At 37.8% G+C, this 23,169-nt stretch overlaps 1 protein-coding gene across 1 annotated transcript in view; it reads right to left on the bottom strand.

The window, feature by feature from the left end:
* The window catches only part of LOC124625794 (deoxyribose-phosphate aldolase), a 166,995-nt gene extending 144,774 nt beyond the window's left edge, over window positions 1-22,221 (bottom strand). Inside the window, exon 1 of the mRNA XM_047149241.1 lies at window positions 22,061-22,221. Coding sequence (XP_047005197.1) covers window positions 22,061-22,205 — 145 coding nt within the window. The 5' untranslated portion in view covers window positions 22,206-22,221. The remainder of the gene's footprint in view (window positions 1-22,060) is intronic.
* Between the last annotated feature and the right edge of the window lie 948 nt (window positions 22,222-23,169).

Below are 23,169 nucleotides of genomic sequence, written 5' to 3'. Positions count from 1 at the left end.
GCAGAAAAGAATGTAACGACGCGAGTTAATGCGCAATAGCAATTCTTGCAGTAAGCTACATTGCATTACAGCCCGCAGTATTGTAGCCAGAGGCTGTGAAGGAGACTGCAAGTTGTGTCCTACCTATGACCCATATACACCTGCTGCTACTGCAGCGTGAGAACGGCTCCTGTATCACTTCGAGCGACTGTATATTCATGCCACCTATGAACCTAAGTAAATGATATTAAATATTATACAATCATTTTCAAAATTGGTACACTTTCTTTTGTCATCCATGAGAAGATTGTATAAAAATTTCAACATTGTAACTATCATAGTTACGGAGATAGAAAAAATTGCTAAAAAAAGTGAAAAACTGACACTTTGGGAACTAAATTCAGTTAGGAAATATAATGGTTTATCTTTTGGTATAATTGGAAAACATAAACAGACCTCTCAATGTGCAGAATTAATTAATTGAGATTTTCATATTATAGCTTTAATTATTTTTTGTTTTCATAATATAAAAATCAGACAAAAATTATTATTTGTGTCTAATATAGTTGTGAGAATAAATGTGAATAAATGAGTGTGTGTACATGGGACATTCGTCACATTTAAATGCTGTATTGTACACTGTCTTAAGTAACATGCATGAGTTACATGAGCCTGTCATGGGAAAATGATCCTAGGGAATTTACCCACTTTGATGATGACGTATGTCTAGGTGTGATTGCTATTGTAACAGAGCAGCCAGAAAGTCAGCTGAAGTAAAATCTGTATCTAAAGAATATTTCCAGAATTACTGCCTTTTTGTTTTCAATTATTAAACATTACTTTAACATTTGTATGTAAGAATGACATAAATTCATCTGTGTATAAGGATTGGTGCAGGCCAGTTTTGGTGTGAATATGATCATGAGTGAGCACTCTGATTGGCAGCAAGTATGATCAGCCAATCAGAATTGAGATGGTTCCCGCTCGTTACCTGATAGTTATTCTGGGAGTGAGGCTGCAAGAAGAAGAGTCGCTCGCTAGCTTTGAATGCGGACCGTCATGTTACTTTTGCGAGCCAAAATAATGTGTAAAATGAAGAAATATTTGGCTTCTCATGTCCAGATAGCATGGCCATAATAGCAGTTGCATTTACGGACAGTTTTGTGAAGTTTGGAAGTTTTGTTGGAAAGATACTCGCGTGTGAAAATTTGGCCTTCATAGTATCCGCGTGGCATGTTTCAGTATTCAACCACTGAGCATTTTTGGTGAGCAATTTCTTTTTTAGAAATCCACAAGAATGACTGAATGTAATAACTCAAATTAGTGGTGAAATTAATGACTGTGCAAACGTTGTTTAATTTGGGTCAGGTCTGGACAGATTTCTGGCTGCTGTGCGCATGAAATGTGCGTATGAATTGTGAACTGGAAGAAAATAGCCAATAGTTTAAATGTGCACTGAACAGTACTGGTTCTTTGGCTATAAGGACAAAAACATTATTGTGTCGAAATTTTGGACATTATTTTCCAGGAGCTAATCCATTTTCTTACTGTCCAATAAAATTGAATGACAGTTTTTCTACAGATCTTTCTTAGAGTTGCGCGGCCTCAGTAATTGTAGATATTAGATGGTGTTTCTTATCAACTGTGCTTTTACATCATCTTTTACGTATCTATGTTGCTGAGCGAAGGGACATCAAACAGCAGCTGTTTTGAGGTAGGTGCAGCCTGCACAGAGAACAAAACCCCCGCCCCGCCGCAATTGGTGCTTTATCGGCTGGGAAAAACAATAGTGAAGTTCGGATGTGTAGGAACTTTACAAAAGCAGCAGTGTCCGTTGCACTTGTGAAGTTTTCACACATGTGTGTAAAAGGAACTACATTAGGACAACATACACGTGTGCAAATGAACTTTCGTCAAGAACTGGCAACCGATGGGACGAGGTAGCAGACTATGTTGGTGACCATGGAACTTCGATAGATGGCATTGCAGCTGCAGCCGACTGGCATCTGGAGCAGTTGGAGCCATGGCGGAAGCAGTGGCCCGTAATCTGGTCAAATGTAAGCGGAGCTCTGAGGACAGACCCACTGTTTCATCTTGCTGCGCAGTCAACCGGACCAGGCCAAAGATACATAGTGTTCTACGTAAAGTTTTGTGTGTGTGTGTGTGTGTGTGTGTGTGTGTGTGTGCGTGCGCGTGCGCGCGCGCGCGCCAGGAAACTTTACAGAATGGCTGAAAGGAATCAGGAAATTGTACACGAGAAACTGAAGGTAGATTTAGGTAATGTAAATTACGAAGATGATTCAATGATAGGTAATTTCAGTTTTGATGTATCACGAACAGAGGACAGTGGTTTACCTGAGTCAATATTGTCTAACTATGGGGCAGATAATGAACTGAGCATGGTGGAAGCCAATGCAAAATACAGACGTACCAACTTAAACACAGCAGACTTCAGAGGTGGGCCATGTATATCCAGCAATTTTATCTTCGCATAGAACACACAAAATACTGTGAAAAAATCATGGCAGATGCATTATCTTGATGTGTACAGGAGAACAAGCAGGATGGAGATTTCTTAGGAACACAGGATTGTGATGAAGTTTTGCTGGCAGTCATTCAGTTACAGGAAGAGGAACCAATAAAACGTATTTGTAAAAATCTCAGGTGGAAAGAAAACCAAGACAACAATCTTAAGTTGGTAGAAAGCAGGTTAGGTCATCCTGGTTTTTCTAAGTTAACAGAGTATTACCAGATACACAAGGACATAATTTTTGGGCGAAGAAAGAACACTGATGAAAACTGGCGTATTTGTTTCCCAGAACAACACATGGAGTTACTTACTAATTATATGGATGGGAAATATGGACATTATGTAGCCCGGAAATGTATTGCAAAGTTAAGTGAGATAGTAATTTTCGATAATATGTGGCGAAGAGTACAGAAAAGACTCAAATCTTGTGACAGATGTCAAAAGGTGAGAGCAAATAATGGAATTATACAGGGGCAAATGTATTCAGTGCAAACTCAGTACCTGTGGACCTGTTTGGCCCTTTGCCAGTTTCAAGGGGAGGTTGCGAGACGTACTTGTGCTAGTAGATGGTTTTATTACGTATGTGAGATTTTATCCTATTAAAAAGGCCAGCGCTAAAGTAATTGTGAATAAACTAGAGAGAGACCATTTTGTAAACATTGGGGTGCTGAAAGCAACATTATCTGATAATGGGCCACGATTTATTTCTAAGCGATTTGCAGAATGCTTACGCAAAAGAAACATAGACCATATAAAAATTTCTGCCTATTTTCCACAGGGAAATATGTGTGAAAGGATGATGAAAGAACTAAACCGTCTCTGTAGAACACACTGTCACAAGAAGCATTCCACTTGGGCCAATTACTTAGGATATTTCAAAGAAGTGATTAACCATCTAAAACATGAAGCCACTGGTTTTGCTCCAGTAGAATTAATGTGTGGGATTACACCTAATAACCTCTTATTTGACCAGATAGAGTTCCCTAATCTTACTGAATTGGCAATGGAACAGGAGAGGAAAAGGAGACATGATGCGAGGGCAAGTCCAACTAGTTTTCAAGTTGGTGACCTAGTGCTTGTGAAAAACAAAGAGAAATCAAATAAGCTTATGGCTGAGATGAAAAAGTTTATTGATGAATATGTGAGACCTTTTAGGATTGTAGCCAAACCCCATGCCAATGTTTACAGACTAGAGTATGTAAAGTCACAAAAATGACTGGGTTTAAGAAATATTATTGATTTAAAAAGGTACATACTGAAGAATCAATCAATAACAGTAATTAAGAAGTCTCAGAGGGTGTTGCACTCTATGCAATGCCACGTGTTTGACGAACACTAGGTACTCGAGTTATTGACAAATACTATTTCCTTTTCTTTTCGTATTGTCAATCTTCCTCTTCTTCATTCAGAACTTTGACTATCGTCTTTCCTTCTTCCCTGTCAGTAAATAGTGTACTAGAGTAATATAAAGTATATGGAAAGCTAGTGTCCCAGTAGAAACTAAGAAGTGACTCAGCAAATGAAAGAGAATTGCAAATTCATGACAAATGATTACTTTAAGGTGACTATACAGTAATATGAAGAGTAATACCAAAGTTTTTGTAGCCTGTAAAGACGTTGCAGTGTAAGAAATGTGATTAAGGCAAGAGAGGGCCTATTCAAGGAAGTAAAGTCTAAAATGTGATGTGTTTTGAAGCCACAGAGGTGAGATTAATATGTCTAATTTTTCCAGAAGTTTTATGTAACTGGCAGAAATGTTATTGTGAAGGTGTTTTCTTGAAAGTAGTGTACAATATGGGTTTGAGAGCCACACAAGTTGGCATAAGTTGTGCTTAATGTTTATCTATAAGGACCTTTTTGTATGTAGTATATATATGTTGTAATTTGATCATGAGATGATGAGGAGTCACAGTAATTGGCTAGCAGTTTCAGTACTTTACTATAAGGACTTTTTGTATTTTCTTGAATATTGTGTACAAGAAGTACAGAGCCAAAGAGGTGGCACGAGTTATGTTCAGATTTCTTATACAAGGACTCTTGGCGGTATTCGTCAATAATTGATATACTTTATAAAAAGTGTGTGTAAGGTGTATTGCTGGGAGCCACAGAAGCTGGCATCATAAAGGATATTCAGCCTGTTACCACAATATGGTAAATTTTGTATATATGATGAATGTGAGGACTTCGCTACAGCCACAGACGATGCCTAGGATATTTATCAGAGATTTTTATGAGGCCTTTTCTATATAATAGAGGTTCTTTGTAAATAGTATTATGTAAGATGTGAGTAATATTTCAGTGATTTTATAAAATTGTTTTTCTCTTTTTGTAAGATGTACGTAGAAGGAGCTGCAGGACTGCAGGAGGTGGACTGAATGATTTTCAGTGTTCAGTAATTTTGTATTTCTTTATGTAATGTGTAATGATGTTTTTCAGTGCCACAGATGGTGGCAGAGATAACTTTGCAGGATATTTTATGATGATGTATTTTGTTCTTTGTGTACAATAGCTTATTTGTGAGAAGGCAAGCAGTGAATTTGGTTTTCTGAAAGAGAGTTAAGAAAGAGTGTTTTTTGGGAGTCAGCAGAATTTGTAGCAGTAACTTGCTTAATGGTTAAAACAGATTTTGGAAAAAGATTTCAGTAGTAGTGCCAATACTGGGTACTGTTGATTTTTTGAGGGACAATTAATTCACTTCTTACTGAGATGATTAATACTGAGTTTAACTACTGAATATAAGATATTGAGTTCTGATGAACTATGAATTAGTCTCATAAAAAAGCTTTGTGTAAATGAGAGAAGTAAATTTGAAAAGAACAGTAAAGTTTTCAAAAAAATTTTATGGAGTTCTTTGCTTTTGAATTTGAGAGCAGCAATTGCTGTAAAGTATATATGTGTGTCAGGATAGGATGTAGATATTAAGCATGGATACTTAGACGTACTGTATTTTGCAGGTATGGAAAAACTGTACAGAACCCGATCCAAGACAGAGAGAGAACTCCAGTCTGTAACTAAGAGCTGGAATTATGCAGTCCAGTGACAAGCCATGATGTGATCCATATGTAAGTGTTGATTAGAAATGGTCTGAATCCATTTTATTCATCAGAGACAGTTATCAGAACCCCAATGTGTTGTCAGAGAAAGGTTAGGTAAAAAAAAGATGACCCCCATATCGATGTGAATATATTCTGTAAAGTTTCAGGAAAGGACACCCTACACAGTGCCTAAATTGTATTTTCGTAAATTTTTGAAAGCTGATAAGCAACATAATAAAATTACTATTTCTGCTTAAAGTCAAAGTGAAAGATTAAGAACTTCTGTTCGGAGAAGATTGTAATTTCAAGAAAAGTTCAATGAAAATATTTTGCTAATTTAATTTTGAGAAAAATGTGATTTGGAGAAAGATGTAAATTTTCTGTAAATTAATTTGACTGTATGCTATTTAGTCCTAGCCTTTGATATATGATGTAATTGTATATAATGCTGTCAAAGTTTAGATATTTGGTTAACTGAGAATAACAAAGTTTGATTAACAGTGTCGTGATAGTTAAAGATTCAGATTTTGTTTGCAATAAGAACCGTAAAATATGCTCAGGAGAAATTTTAGGTTCTTAAGGGGTGTGTGATGTTGCGAGTTAATACACGATAACAATTATTGCAGTAAGCTACATTGCAGTACAGCCTGCAGTATTGTAGCCAGAGGCTGTGAAGGAGACCGCAAGTTGTGTCCTACCTATGAGTCATATACACCTGCTGTTACTGCAGCGTGAGAACGGCTCCAGTGTCACTTGGAGCGACTGTATGTTCATGCCACCTATGATATTAAATATTATTCAATAATTTTCAAAATGGGTACACTACCTTCTGTTATTCAGGAGAAGATTGTATAAAAATTTCAACATTGTAACTATCATAGTTTCGGAGGAAAAAAATTATTAAAAAAAGTCAAAAATTGACACTTAGGGAACTAAATTCAGTTTGAAAATATAATAGTTTAACTTTTGGTATAATTCGAAAATATAAACAGAACACTCAGTGCGCAGAATTAATTAACTAGGATTTTCATATTCTAACTTTATTTTTCGTTTTCGTAATATAAAAATCAGACAAAATTATTGTGTCTAATATTGCTGTGGGAATAAACGTGAGTAAATGAGAGAGTGTATGTTGGACATTCGTCAGATTTATATGTTGCATTATATACTGTCTTAAGTAACCTGCAAGAGTTGCATGAGCCTGTCATGGGAAAATGATGTTAGGGAACTTACCTACTTTGCTGATGACGTATATCTAGGTGTGATTGCTATCATAACAGAGCAGCCAGAAAGTCAGCTGAAGTAAAATCTGTATCTAAAGAATATTTCCAAAATTACTGCCTTTTGTTTTTGTTTATTAAACATTACTTTAATATTTGTATGTCAGAATGACATAAATTCATCTGTGTATAAGGATTGGTGCAGGCCAGTTTTGGTGTATGATCATGAGCGAGCATTCTGATTGGCAGCAAGTATGATCAGCCAATCAGAACTGAGATGGTTCTTGCTAGTTACCTGATAGTTACACTGGGAGTGAGTCTGCAAGAAGAGTCGCTCGCTAGCTTTGAACGCGGACGGTCATGTTACTAGTGCGAGTCAAAATAATGTGTAAATTGAAGAAATATTTCCTTCTCACGTCCAGATTGCATGGCCATAATAGCAGTTGCATTTACGGACAGTTTTGTGAAGTTTGGAAATTTTGGAATTGTTTTGTTGGTAACATATTTGTGTGTGAAAATTTGGCCTTCATAGCATCCACTGAGCATTTTTGGTGAGCAATTTCTCTTTTAGAAATTCACAAGAAGGACTGAATGTAATAACTCAAATTAGTGGTGAAATTAATGACTGTAAAACAATGTTTAATTCGGGTTGGGTATGGACAGGTTTTTGGCTGCTGTGCGTATGAAATGTGTGTGTGAATTGTTAACTGGAAGAAAATAGCCAATAGTTTAAATGTGGACTGGATAGTACCGTTTCTTTGGCTATAAGGACAATAAAAACATTTTTGTGTGGAAAATTTGGACATTATTTTCCAGAAGCTAATCCATTTTCTTACTGTCCGATAAAACTGAATGACAGATTTTCTACAGATCTTTCTTTCATTACTAGAGTTGCATGGCCTGAGTAATTGTAGATGTTAGATGGTGTTTTTTTATCAACGCTGCTTTTACATCATTTTGCAAGTATCTAAGTTGTCGAGTGAAGGGACATTGATCAGATGTTGTTCTGAGGTAGGTGAATTTTAATGTGCAGCCTGCACAGACAACAAAACCCTGCCCCACGGCAAGGACAGAAATGGTCTAAGAACTGAGCCCTGTTGAACTCCTCTGAAAACTAGCATATTTAATTTACTATTTTTGACCAAGACTATTGATTTCTGTTGAATATGTAGCTAGTGATTGGAGACAGTTCTACCTTGCTTAAAATTACATAAGATCTTTCTCCTTTTTTCCTTCCATGTCTCTATTTTCTTTTATTTGTACTTAATTATGTTCTGCCTTTCTGGACCATCATCAGTGAGTATTTACGTAGTGTCTGCAAATTTCACTTTAAATAAATCCCAAAAGCAATTAAACTATGTTAAGAAGATTGCACTCTAATGTTCCAACAATAACTAGATCATTGACTCGGACTGGATTTAAACCCTGTTCCTTCTCCCAGTTTAGCCTCTTAACCACAAGAGAATTGTCATTATAAATGAGGAATGCAACAGGGCCTAAAACAGTAAGTAGTTGTACATCAGTGACCCCACAGTAATGAAGTTTTATTTACTTACACAGAAGTTGTACATTGTATATTACCAAAATCACTTGGTTTTTCCATGATGGGCAATCTGTCTTGGACAACAATTTCAATAGTTTGTATAGATGCCTCTGGCAACAATGCTGTCCAGGTATCATGTGTGCACATGATCATAAAGGTGTCAAAAGTCACGTGTCTCACACTATTGGCAAAATGGCCTAGGAATACTAGCAGTAATGCAGGCCAGATCAGACATCACTTCTCCAACCCCACTAAATGCTTAGTGGCAGAGGACCCTTGATCGTACTGTGCAGGAAAGATTGTGAACATGGTAGTGGGTGGATTGGGTAACGCAAGAAGTGTAAGAAATAACACATTCTTGTTGAAAGAACACTCTACTAGGCATTACAGAATAATGATAAAATGGAATGGGTGACGTTCTTGATATATTGCATTGTTCATTATTTTTCCCAATGAGTACCAGAGATGTAATGTCATTTTAGACTATATCATCCTAAATGACAATGGTATTTATTTTTGTTTTGCACTTGAGTCTCTACAATTGTGTGTGTATCCCTTCTTTCTACTGCGAACACTGACACACAGTTGACATCTTATATCCAATTTACTTGGAATAGCTATCTAGGCTTCATCACATTCATAATATGCTAGCCACCAGCTCAGCCTACATATAATTAGCCACAATGTAGTAACTACTGAGTGGTCTAGAAATTGAAATACTTGGGAACTGCCATCACTCTCACTTGCAACAGGATATACAATTACAGTATTATGCAAGTTACCAAGCATTTTGGAATCTGCAGGTGTAATAATCTTCAAAATGGGGGACAATAAAGAGCCTATCCAACCAAAATCCTACATATTCTTTGTGATATAAATGTTCTTGTGAAATGTTTGAAAATGTGCAAATTACAAAGCTTCATATGGAATGGATAATACTCCACATGGCTTTAAAAATTGGAAATGCACTGAAGATGCAACTAATCACATTTTAGAGTTGCCCATGATTCCCAAGCCCAATGTGTTGTTGCAATTGTGAACAATATACCTGGTGCCTTTCAAATTCTTGGCTTGCTTTATTTGTAAGCTGAGTCATCTTAAGTGTCCGGGTCTAGACTACTGAGCACATGGAGCAGTTACTCTGCCATGTAGCAATAGCAATCTGACAAAAGCAGTCACTAAAGAATGCACACCTTGAGCCTCCATCCTGGGACATCAATCTGAAACCTCTTTACAACAGCCAACAATAATAACTCAAAGCACTGGGTGTAACTTTGTATGTTGATGATATCTTGCTGCTACTACCCAAAGCGATTACAAAAAACTTTTTCACCAGGCCCAAAGCAAGTCTACTGACTACTACTAGTAGTAGTAGTAGTAGTAGTAGTAGTACTCAAATAGTTCTCAGTTGATGTCACAAGGCTGAGTGCACTCCTTACCAGGCCTCCCAACAAGAAAGAATACTTGGCAATACTGTAGCCAAAGTATTAGCAGACTACAACTAAAAACAAACATGAAAGTTTTTGCTGAACATGGTGTAAACTATATAAACTTTAAATTGCACCTCAGAAAGCAGTTAAATTGCTTCTTAAGATATTATCCTTAGATATGCAGATGTCACAAACGTAGTTGTAATTACTGATCATCAGAAACTTTACATTTATTATCAGTCCTTGAGAATATATCCGCATCTACATACATAGTCTGCAAGTCACTGTATGGTGCATTGTGGAGGGTACCACATACCGTTACTTGTCAAAACCTTTCCTGTTCCACACGCAAATAGAGTGAAGGAAAAATGACTGTCTATAATCCTCCACATGAGCCCTAATTTCTCTTATCTTACGTTCTTGTCCTCTAGTGAAATGTACATTGGCAGCAAAGAAGTGATCTGCATTCAGCTGCATGTTCTCTAAATTTCCAAAATAGTACTTCATGAGAAGGGCATAGTCTTCCCTCCGGGGATTCCCATTTGAGTTCACAAAGCATTTCTGAAATACTTTTCTGCTGACCAACCTATCGGTAACAAACCTAGCAGAGTATGCCACTGAATTTCTTAAATGTCTTCCTTCAATCCAACCTGGTGGGGATCAGGAACACTCGAGCAGTACTCAAGAAAGGGCCACACTAGCATTCCATATGTAGTCTCCTTTATAGATAAGCTACACTTTCCCAAAATTCTCCCAATAAAACAAAGTCAAGATTTTGCCTTCCCGACTACCAGCCTGACATGCTCATTCCATTTCATATCGCACTGCAACGTTACAGCAAGATATTTAATTATTGTGACCATGTTAAGTAACACATTAACAACGCCGTATTCGAACATTACAGGGTTGTTTTTCCTACACCTCTCCATTAACTTACATTTTTACATGTTTAGAGCAAGCTGCCATTCATTGCCCCAACTAGAAATTCTGTCTATGTCATCCAAGTTTATATCCCTTTACAGTCATTCAATGATGACTGTGTATTGGGTACTGGATTACATTATAAAATTATGTAAGCAGAAGTATCAAGGATAGTGTTCTAATACATACTTCTTTATTTATGGGTTTCATTTGCCAACACATGAGCATGCAAATTTGTGTTGTAGTTATATCAGTATACAATATTGTAGAATCTAATACATGGCTTTATTCAGTAGTGCAGTATTTCACCACCAACCTATGCAATATCATTGTTCATTACTATTCCATCTCTGCCACCAAATCCTTCCCCCACACGCTTGCAAATATGTAACAGACACATGTCATCATACACCCCTGGAGCTGTTTGGTTTCCTGGTTTTCTATATGGTATAACTTATGTGACATGTGCATTTTTGTGTGAAGACAAAATAAAATGATTAGGATAGCATAAACATCCGGCCCCTGAACAAATAAAATCTCCAACCCAGCTGAGAATTGAACCAAGAACCCTGCAATGTAGAGGTAGTGACACAAACCACTAGACCACAAGTTACAGGCTCATAACCCTGTGGAAGACCTGGTTGCAATACCTGTCCCATGCATCCTCCCACTACCACCTACTGCAGTCGTGTCACAGGCACTTCCCATCCCATCAAAAACAAGACCACCTGTGAAAGCAGCCACTTAGTCTGTCAACTCAGCTCCAACTACTGTCTGTTTGCACAAACTGCCATCAGCAAACAGCCACCGGCATGCAGCCAAACACATTGTGTTTGACTTTAATGGCCATTAGTGTCTTCATAACTAACTTTTTTGAAACGCACCAGACCCTGGCTCTATCCCCTTCCCTGCTCTGATCCCAACCTCACCCTCACAACCCCAGCTCACCTGTGTAGTCCTTTCCCTTTCTCTGCCCCCCCCCCCCCCCCTCCTCCTCCACAACCTCACTTCCAGCACAGCTCTCCCAATGCTGCTCCTGGCAGAGCTCACCATCTTGTTCCCCATCACACCCCTGCATGCTCCCACAGTCAGCACTGCACTACAGTATTTTCCCCCACCCTTGCTTTGCTACTTCTCCCCACCACACACCACTTCAGTGAACTCCCAGTACCCTTCCCAGCCACTGATAGTCACACCAGTGGGGCCACAGTACCTGGAGACAACAGTGGCCATGTGTGAGTGAGTGTGGTTCTTTTATTTTACTTTCATCTGATGAAGGGCTGTCCAACAGCTCAGAAATGTCCAACAGCTCAGAAATGTCCAACAGCTCAGAAATGTCCAACAGCTCAGAAATGTCCAACACTATTTTTGAATGTCACTGTCTGCTTTTCAGTGCCTCCTCTGTGGGCAAGTAACAGTCTATCCTAATTCATATTTTTATGTGAATTATTTATTACTTCTATCATAATATGTTCTGAAAAAATTTTCATCCATATTAATCACCTACATTCTAGACCATTAACGAAGGCATATAAATAAATACACAAAAAAAACGTAAGATTAGTGACATAAAAAGTTCATCGTGTTTTAACTCAAAGTGGCAGTTAAAGTCTTTCCTGAGCCTAAGTAGTTTTTGTAAGCAGTGCACTTCAAGTTAAGTGTTACACAGTATAGCTTATGAATGTTGAAGAAAACCATGTAGTGGTCTTGGGCTGACTGGTACAATGTTGCCTAGGTTAGAATTAAAGCAAAGCTTGTTAGGTCAAAAAAAAGTATATTAACACTGCTATGTGAATGATTTTAGCGAAACAATATATGCTTCAAATGTTGCTTTGGGAGCCTGCTTACATCAGCAGTGGTTGGGCAACAGAAAACTAAGTGCTTATGTGATTGGATTTGTTAGGGCGAGGCAGTATACACTCGTTAAAGAGTGCACTCAGTTTTAGAACAGGAGGCATTTGTAAGTGTCTGAGCATTTAAGAAATTTCATTACTAGCTGGCCAGTCATCATTCTAGTTTCTTTACTGACCACTTACTTCCCTGATGTTATTTTCTACATGCTCAAGTGAATTGGCTGGCTTTGTTGTTTCACTTATATAGTTTTGAAATTGTACATACAAACTGTTGCCAAAATGCAATCATAGATCTGCTGTTAAGATAATCAAAGGAACTTTATGCAAATACCAAAGCTTGCAGAGACTTTCCACCGTAAAAAGATAGATAAAATTGGTTTGCTTGTAAGAGTGTGGCACGGCATGGTTAGAAATGACAGAACGGCTAAGAAATTAGCAATCAAGAAATAATCAACATGCATTATTTCCTTGAAGATGGAGTACTGTTTTTCAGCAGAACAGTAAATAATATTGAATGGAATTACAAGCAAAAGATGGAAAAGTCACTGAATAAGACAGAAGTGATTTCTGGTATTCCCTAAGATAGTGTCACTGGCCTTCTACTATTCCTTACCCATATAAATGATGTATGATACAATCTGAGCAGCTGTCTTAGGTTATTTGCAGATGATGCTATCATTTATCTTCTAGTAAAGTCATTACAGGATCAAAACAAATTGCAAACAGATCTAGGAAAGATATCTGTATGGTGTAAAAATTGGCAAATGACCCTAAATAATTAAAAGTGTGAGGTCATTCACATGAGTGCTAAAAGGCATTCGTTAAACTTCGTTTACTCGATAAGTCAGTCAAATCAAAAGGTTGTAAATTCAAGTAATATTTAGGAATTACAATTACAAACAAAACTGGAAAAAACACGTACAAAATGTTGTGAGGAAGTTGAACCAAAGACTGAATTTTATTGGAAGAAAACTTAGAAAGATTCGACAGATCTACTAAAGAGACAGGCTACATTACACTTCTCCATACCCTTTCAGAGTACTGCTGTGCGGTATGGAATCCTTACCAGACAGGATTAACAGAGTACAACAAGAAAGTTCAAGAAGATCAGCACCTTTTGTATTATGAAGGAACAGGGGACAGAGTGTAACTGACATGATACAGAATTTGGGGCGGACATCTTTAAAACAAAGGCATTTTTTGCTGTGGCTGAATCTTCTCGCAAAATTTCCATCACCAAATCCTCCGAATGCGAAAATATTTTGTTGGTGCCAACCTACATAGGAAGAAATGATTATCATAATAAAATAAGAGAAATCAGAGCTTGCATGCAAAGATATAGGTGTTCATTTTTTCTGTACACTGTTTGAGATTGGAATAATAGAGAATTATTGTGAAGGTGGTTCAATGAACCCTCTGCCAGGCACTTGGTTGTGATTTGCAGAGTATCAATATAGATGTAGAAGTGAATGAAGAAACACTGGTTTGGTGCAGATTTCATGTGGGATCTTTTTAACGTGGAAGATGCAAAATCCATCTATGACTTCAGTGTTCTGTCAAAATCAAAAATTATTTGTAAAGAAACATAAGTGGTGCCCTGATTAGGATGTTGAAGGATGGATATTGGAAGTCACTAACCGAGATGAGAGAGTGAAATGGACTGAATTTTGGTTATATTCCGAAAGTACAGGCTACAGATGGATCACCTAAGGTGGTATAGAGGATGACTGCCAGGTGGTCAAATAAAATAAAGAAATAGGAAGCGTGGGAGGAATCCATTCACATTTGTGGTATATGGTAGTCTGTCCTGTAGAACAGAGTCAGAGACTGGTGACCTAAGCTATCCAGTCTGTTGAAAAGTAAAAGGTGTCTGCTCTGTAAGAAGACTCAAGCACAAGAATGTGTGTACCTACCCTCTGCCATCCATGATGCAGCCAGCAACCGCACACATAACATGTTTCTTATTGGTTGCCTGGGTGGCTTGTATAGCTAGGTTTACCACTAAAGGAGGAAAGGGTGGTGTGATACTGCTGAAACAGGTCATAATAGGCACTGCACAGATATAAGAAGTGGAGCTGGGAAAGTGTTTGAAAGGTGTGGCTGATAATTCAAAATAAAATTTTGTATAATAATCCTAAATATGTTCAGACTGACTAACCATCCTCCAAAGATGCATGTACAAAGGAGGTGCCTGTATCAAATATTGCGAACCAAAGACTTCAAAGGTAGTTGCAATTTATGTGGTCCTTTGCCATGAAAGTGAGGTGAACATTCCTACTTTATAATCATGGTGTGGTCATCCAAGACTGGACATGATTTAAAGCTTACTAGATTTGATGCAACTGATTCAGCAAATTTGCAAACATGTAATACCTCTATAACAAGAACTATTTGACAGTATTCTTGACAATATTCTGTCTCAAAACATGGATAGTTATCTATTTAGTATTCTTAAGGTAGACTACTTTGGTAGCTAAACAATAAGCATATTTCAATAGTATATGCAAAGTATAGCTTTTTATGGTATTAATATGAATATGGATGGCAATTTTTGATTCAATGACATGAAAATACACCCCCATATGATTAAACCCAACAAGCTATGAAATAAAGCAAGAAAATATACACAAAAATAATTTATCCATGAACCCTTGGGTTGAAACCAAATATCTGAAAAAGAAAAACTAAGCAGAAAGGTTACAAAAATCCTGCTGGCTGTCAACAAAAATGCTACATCAATACCCCTTGGATTGGAGAAACGGCATGAACTTTTAAGGAGGCTTATTCAACTGTGACTTCTTCTATAACACTTTGTTTGCTTAAAAACTTCACATCTGTTCCCATAATGGATTACTTCGATTAGTTGCATGATTTCTATTTTTTGTGTCAATTGGCACAACTGCAGGTGAACTAAATGCATTTCTCAGGCCCAATATATGACTAGATGAATGTGGAAAACCTCCCAAAACAATCCTCAAATTGACTGATGGAATTAACTTTTAGCAGCTTAGGGCTGCACCAAGGTAATCTCCTTCTCTGCAGTTTGTCATATTATTGTGCAGTATGCAAATGCCTACTCTACCAGGCACAGTTATTTCTGTGGCAGCTTACACATGTCACATGAAAATGATGTTTTCTTTTTTGCTACTGATGTGTTTAGAATCAAGTATAGATGTACAAAACCTGCAACATAGCACGACTGTGTTCTCACAGGTGTACTACCACAGCTCTGCCATGGTAGACTGAACATAGGCTCAGCAAGTCATCATTGGTTTTAATTTTCCACAGCCAAGTGGTAAACTAATCTTGTGATTATGCTGTGCATCAGGTGGAAGAGGCATGCTTCTATGACTGGGGAGAGCTGACTAGCATTATACTGCTGTCATGTTTATGTGTTGGGAATTGGCAACAAAATCCTTGCCCAGGGTATTAGACCAGCTCCTATGGGCAGCTTGGTAATGAATGAACATATAGCCTTCATAAAAAGACCGAATACTCTATTTTGGGCACAGTTCAGAACCCAACAAAAATGCAAAAACAAGTTGAGAGTGGGAACATTAAATGTAATAACCTTGACAGGAAAGACTCACAAGATTGGATGCATGATGAAGAGGAGAAAGATTCATATCCTTGGATTGAGTGATACCACGTGGAAGGGAAAAAACTCTTAAATTACTGAGAGGTGGGTACAAATTATACTGGCAGGGTCACAACAGAGAGGCAAAAAATGGAATGGGATTTGTGTTTCGCAAAGACATTGACCCAGTTACTGTTATGAGCTTTGTTAAGTGAAAGGATAATTAGAGCAAGAGTGAATTTTAAAAAGAATAGTTTTGCTGTACTCCAAGTGTACACACCTCAGCAAGGGTGCAGTGAGGAAGGAAAAACAAAAGTCCTTGAAGAACTGGAAGACCAAGTAAGAGAAGATAATATTATGATAATTGGGGATCTGAATGCTCAGATTGGCATGGATAGAAATGGATATGAGGTGGTGATGGGCCCTTTTGGATACGGAAGACGAAATGTTGAAGGTGAAGAAATTCTAAATCTGTGCATAAGGAATCATCTGTTAGTGAAGAATACATTCTTCAAGAAACAAGATAGCCATAAGATTATTAGATATGGCTGGGGTGGCAAATCTAAGACAGTTATAGACTATATATTAACAGACAAATTAATTGGAGGAAAAGTAAGGGACTCTAAAGTCATACCAAGTGAGTACTTAGACAGTGACCACAGGTAACTAGTGGCTGATCTAAATTATGAGATGAAGAGTTTGAATACTGTATGAAGAATGCCAAAAATTAAGGAGTGGAAGTTGAAAGAAGAAGAAAATATGAAAAGTTTCCAAAATCTAGTAGCACAAAAATTGCCACAAACTGAAAGCAGTAGTGTAGAGGAAGGGTGGAACCTATTTAAAACATCAGTAGTTAACAGTGCTGTGCAGATATGCAGCAAAACAAAGAGTAAAGTGAAAGACAAAGAAACTAGTTGGTGGAATGATATGGTAAAAGACGCAATTTAAAAAATGTAATATGGCAAAGAAAAATATGGAGTTTGAAAAAAGAAATCAGAACCAGGGGCTCGTGCCAAAAGATGAACACAAGGTGACAACAGTGAAGAAGGATTACTGACAAAAGAAACTCCAAGCAAAGAGAATTGTGAAAGAAGAAAAGGAGAAAAGTTGGGAAATATTCACCCAGAAACTAGAGTAGGCTAGCAAAGGGAACCAAAAACTGCTATATGGGTTATTGAAAAGTAAAAGATCTGATGGAGAAGACATAAAAGTGATTGAATCAAAGGATTGGCATATTATCAGGGGCATGGAAGGTATCAGAGAAGAGATGAAGAATTATTTTGAAATCTTACTGAATGGGGAAGGTTCACAACAAAGTGACACCAAAGTCACTGAATTAGAGGAGGAGCAGGATCCAATCTCTTGGTTAGAAACTGAGAATTCCGTGAGACAGATGAAAAGTGGGAAGGCAGCTGGAGTAGATGAGCTGACAGTGGATATGATTAAAGCCACAGGAATCCATGGAATACAATGGTTACAGTGGGTGCTGGGGGTGAAATGGAAAGAAAACAAAGTGCCAGATGAATGGAAAAAAGGAATTATAATACTACTGTTCAAGAAAGGTAGTAGAAAGAAATGCACCAACTGCCAAAGAATCACACTGTTATCACACTGCCTTAAGAAAATGGAAAAGGTCATAGATTGTGGAAAATTCTAGAACAGCAATTAGAGGAACAGCAGCATGGGTTCAGAAGTAATAGGGGAACAATATATCTCATTTTCTCCCTCCATCAGTTAATGGAGAAGTATTGGAAAAAAAGAAAGGACTTGATAGTAGTATTCGTGCATTTGTAACAAGCATATGACAGTGTACCAAGGGATAAAATATGGGAACACTTGAGAAAACAATGTTCCTGATTCATTAATTAAAAAAGTCCAGATGCTGTACAGTCGTTGTGAGAACACAAGTAGGAGTCTTCATTACACTTATGGACACAATCATGAAAGAAATCAAGGAAGAAGAAAATGAAGATCTCAATGCTTTTGCCATTTGGGGAGAGACGGAAATGGAAATTCAAAGGAGACTAGATTACTGGAACACAACATTTTAAAAAGCCAAGTTAACTGAGAGTAGGAACAAGACAGTGGCAATGAAGATGAGCAGGACACCCACACCCTGCAATATCATTCTGGAGGGGGAGAAGGTTGAATATGTGAAAAGCTTCAATTACCTGGGTAGCATCATATCACATGATGGAAGTTCCAAGCTAGAAGTCTTAAACAGAATAACAAAAGGATCTAGCTTCTTCCACCAGGTACAAAATCTAGCCTTGGACAAGGAAGTCCCTCTAAGAGCCAAACAGACCATGTATAAAACTTATCTCCTGCTGATCATGATGTATAGTCTAGAGGACTAAAGTCAAATACAAGCATGTGAAATGAAGTTCCTTAGATCAGCTCTACCAAAACCTATGAGAGACAGAGTCAGGAATAATTATGTAAGGAGATACCCGTAGGTGACATTGACTACAGAGGAGAGGATGGGCACTTTGAGATTGGTGTGGTTTGGTCATGTGAAGCAAATACACCCGACTCCAACTCCACACCAGTATTTGGAGATGGAGGTGCCAGGAAGAAGACCAATTGGGTGGCCTAAAAAGAGATGGACAGACCAGGTTAAGGAAGATCTCAAGAGGAGAGGAATAACATGGGATGTAGTGGAGAGGGAAAAACTATACCAGGACAGAAATCAGTGGAGGCATTTCGTTCACCAAGTTCCTACCCAGCTCACTGGAAGGAAATCCTGATGACAGCAACAACAACAAGAGAGATGGGGAGAAGTCAAGCTATGAGGACATGCTGCAAGTCATACCTAGAAAGCTCACTCGGTTAAGAGTATTGCCCGAAAAAAGCTAGTCCCCAGTTTCGAGTTCCAATTTGGCACACAAATTTAATCTGCCAGGAAGTCTCACAACAGTGCACATTTCACAGCATGCTGAGTGTAAACTCTTTCTGTCAGTTACACTATCACATAATAATCGTCAACAGGAGTGAAACGGAAAAATTTCTGGAAACTCAATGTGGCTCAGAATATGCAGTATTTTGACTTGGGGGGGGGGGATTCTGAATTTTAAAATGGGGACTTAATGTTGTTTAAAAGTTATTCATCCCAAATGAGTGTTAGATGCAATAAAACCTGGGAGTTTTTGTACATTGGTCCTTCTAGTATCATCTGGATTTAGACTTCAAGAAGGTGCTCGCAGAGTCATAACAAAACAGACAGTATTATGTGTAATTTACATACCAAGTTGTTTCATTGCTGAATTAAACATACTGTACACAATGCTTTCAATTAGCTGAAGCATTTATGTATGCCTCAGTCCTTTGTGTGGTATCCATATGGTGAAGGACAGTGGGACTGTTACATACCAGTATTTTACTATGTACACTAGTGTAGTCATTTGCCTTACTAAGAAACTCTTTGGTTTTTAAAGTGAGATCTTGAAAATTTGCATCTTTTGCATTTGAGGTTATTTTACATAACTATGTAGTCAACTTCTTTGCTAGTACAGAAATATAAGTGTAATAGGCAAACATCTACTGATAGTGCTATGAAAGACATGTTAACAGACACCAGTTGTGATGTAGCAAAGCTAAGCAATACGTACAAAAATAAATTTGTATTTACTGTAAAAAGTTAGAAAAAGACAATGTTGCTTATTTTAAGCTTTTCACAACATAATGAATAATAAATGAAAATTTGGGATGAATAGTCATGCAAACTCAATTTTTTTCAGATATTTTACCCATGTATTTTCCTGCCATTCACTCTGCGGACAGCCAGAAGACAGGTCCTTCAAATGTCACTGTAAAAGCTGGAGTTTGCATGACTGCATGCCCCAAATTTCAAGGATTAAATATGAAGCTTTTAATTCTTGGCCTCGCCACCAAGAAAGGGAAAGGATGAAGAATGTCAGTTCATAAATTTCTCCAACTAAGATATCAAAATATTGAAATATTTTTCTGACATATGATATTTACCTAGTTGATTCTGCAAAGGCATAACAGTCATATTGAATCTGCTCAACAGCTGCTGAAAAGCAAGCTTCATATATTCCAATATATATAAAGGATACAATCATAGAATAATAGTTTACTACAGTGGACCCAAGTGCCAGAACAGAAATGATTTTTCTCAGTAATGTGTAGTCAACACAGAATGAACAGCCTCCTATTTTGCAGTCACATTAAGATGACAAATCGACTGCAATGAGAGAATGATAAATATTTTAATGGAGACTTCAAAACTTCGTGAAGGCAGAGCAGTATTAAAGGTTACTAACTGAACTGAAGGAGAATTAATATTCCAGAATAAGATTTTCACTCTGCAGCGGAGTGTGTGCTGATATGAAACTTTCCTGGCAAATTAAAACTGTGTGCCGGACCGAGACTCGAACTCGGGGCCTTTGCCTTTCGCGGGCAAGTGCTCTACCAACTGAGCTACCCAAGCACGACTCATGCCCCATCCTCACAGCTTTACTTCTGCCAGTACCTCGTGTCCTACCTTCCAAACTTCACAGAAGCTCTCCTGCGAAACTTGCAGAACCAGCACTTTTGAAAGAAAGGATATTGCGGAGACATGGCTTAGCCACAGCCTGGGGGATGTTTCCAGAATGAGATTTTCACTCTGCAGCGGAGTGTGCACTGATATGAAACTTTCCTGGCAGATTAAAACTGTGTACCGGACCAAGACTCGAACTCTGGACCTTTGCCTTTCGCGGGCAAGTGCTCTACCAACTGAGCTACCCAAGCAAGACTCACGCCCCGTCCTCAGAGCTTTACTTCTGCCAGTACCTCGTCTCCTACCTTCCAAACTTAACAGAAGCTTAATATTAGTTTTCCTTTGTTGTGTAATAATGCTAATCTATCCTTTAAGCAAAAGTCATTGGACAAATGCTCTTAAATTTTCAGCTGAAAATTGCTATTTCAGCTGTGAAAGATTCCAATTTATTACAAGGAAGAAAGATTAGGTTTCAATGTTATGAAGATTTGAAGGCCATTAGAGATGGATCAAAAGTCAGGCAATGGGAGATGGTCAAAAAAATTGACTGCGAACTTCTCAAAGGGGCTGTCCCTGAATTTACTGTAAGTGATTTAGAGTAACAATGTAAAATTAAAATTTAGTTGGTCAGACAGCATCTGGAACAGTTTCATATAAAAAAAATCAAATTACAATAATACCTTTGATGTTTTAGTGTTCATTAGATTTTAGAAAGTAATCAATATTTATTTTTATACTTCACTTACAATTAAATTTAAAAAAATGTAGAACTGAGGCAGGTTACTAAATGGTGTTAGAAACTTTAAATATCAACAAAGTTGCTGAATATTCTCGGGACAAATATATCAGGAATAGTGAAATACATGCGGACTACTGAGGCACTGCTGGGACAACTGTCTCCTGATACTGAAAAATTAAACAGTGAGAAACAGACAAATAGAAAGCAATGACAGAAGTATAGTCAGTCTGAATGTTTGTTTGAACACAACAGTGTTTCAATATTCTTGGCCGCATAGGTGTTTTAAACAATGTTACTGGAAATATAACATTGCATTTTAAATACATGCGTGACATTAACATGAACCGATTATTTTTTAAAAGCTATTATTCTATATGGACGCTATGACTGTTCAAATAAGGATAAAATTATATTGACTCCACTCGCGGGGAGCTGAAATTACACCCAATGCTGAGGACTCGAACATCCGACGGGGGGTAGCCGCGCGAACCGTGGCAATGCGCCCAACACCGCGCGGCTACCCCGAGCGGGGGAACAGGATTATTTCCACGTCATACTGTAAGACTATAATTCCTTTTTTCGAATGTAAGCATCTTCCTTTTTTATTTAGGGGCTTACATATACTTCGATCAAATACAGTGCAGTTATGATTATTTAGTAATGTTCCAGGATAGACCTGTCATATCTTCACACATCCTTGTCATTAAGCCACAATAAAATTGTTTTGCTCACCTAAGTGACAACCAAGATTTGGGGCATCTCCAATAATTGAGAAAGGTAGAAGAAACGCGTTTCTTTCCTCCCATTCTGATCTTAAGTTATCTATTCTACCGTGCCCCAACGAATCCATATCGCGTGCACGGCGAACGTTTGACATAGAATGAGTGTCGATTCTCTGATGCATTAGATATTTCCGCATGACGTATTGTAAATAAGCATACTATCTTCGCTGGCGCCAGTGTAATATATCTTTAGCAGACATACGATCCACTATTTCCTTTAGGTATTATGTGCTACTGAATTAAAGCTATAGTGAGATCTCAAACACAATCTTTCTTATGCCATTAAAGTCTGGCGACCCATTACGAATTAACGACGCCGAAACGCCGATCTTCACGCACATTTGTTACGTCACTTGCGCGCAAAGTGGTACGGACTATTGTTTCCTCCTACAGATTTCAAATTTAATTTAGATACTCCTGCAGATGTGAAAGGTAAACTAGATACGCTGCAGTTATCATTTACTCTCTGAAAATATTTATTGTACACACCTCGAAAATTTATCGAACTACTGTCTGTGTCACTATGAAATCGTCAATAAAATATGCAGATTCAGAAATCATCAAGTTTCAAAGCACACAAAGAATTCCAAATACGAAATAAGGAAGTGTGGGAACACCATTACATTTCATATAGGTAGTTATACTAGGGAACGACGGAAGTGATGACTGGAGGGGCAAGTTTAGATGGTCTTTCCCCGACCTTTCCTACACATTTCCCTCCTGGGTGGCCTCACTGTGCACAGTTCGGAAGCCTTCGGCCGGCGCGAGCCCTACCCAGCAGACTATGCCATGAAGTAGTATTGTCTGAAACATGGAAGAACAATACATTAAGGCGCCCATTTGAAAATTATATAATAATCTAAATCGTCAGACAGCACATTGGATAAACATACCCAGAAACGCGCTATGACTTTTTTTTTAAATATACAGGTTGCAAAACTATACGTCACGAAATTTTTCACAAGATACTGTAGTGTAACAGTAGCCATCCCAAAGTTAATATATTCTTGTGTGATTCAGTCAAATAGAATATTACTGTCCAACTGTTGAATTATAAAT

The sequence above is a fragment of the Schistocerca americana genome, chromosome 8 (assembly GCF_021461395.2).
Source record: "Schistocerca americana isolate TAMUIC-IGC-003095 chromosome 8, iqSchAmer2.1, whole genome shotgun sequence".
Classification (NCBI taxonomy): domain Eukaryota; kingdom Metazoa; phylum Arthropoda; class Insecta; order Orthoptera; family Acrididae; genus Schistocerca; species Schistocerca americana.
This window is presented reverse-complemented; position numbering and strand designations above follow the sequence as displayed.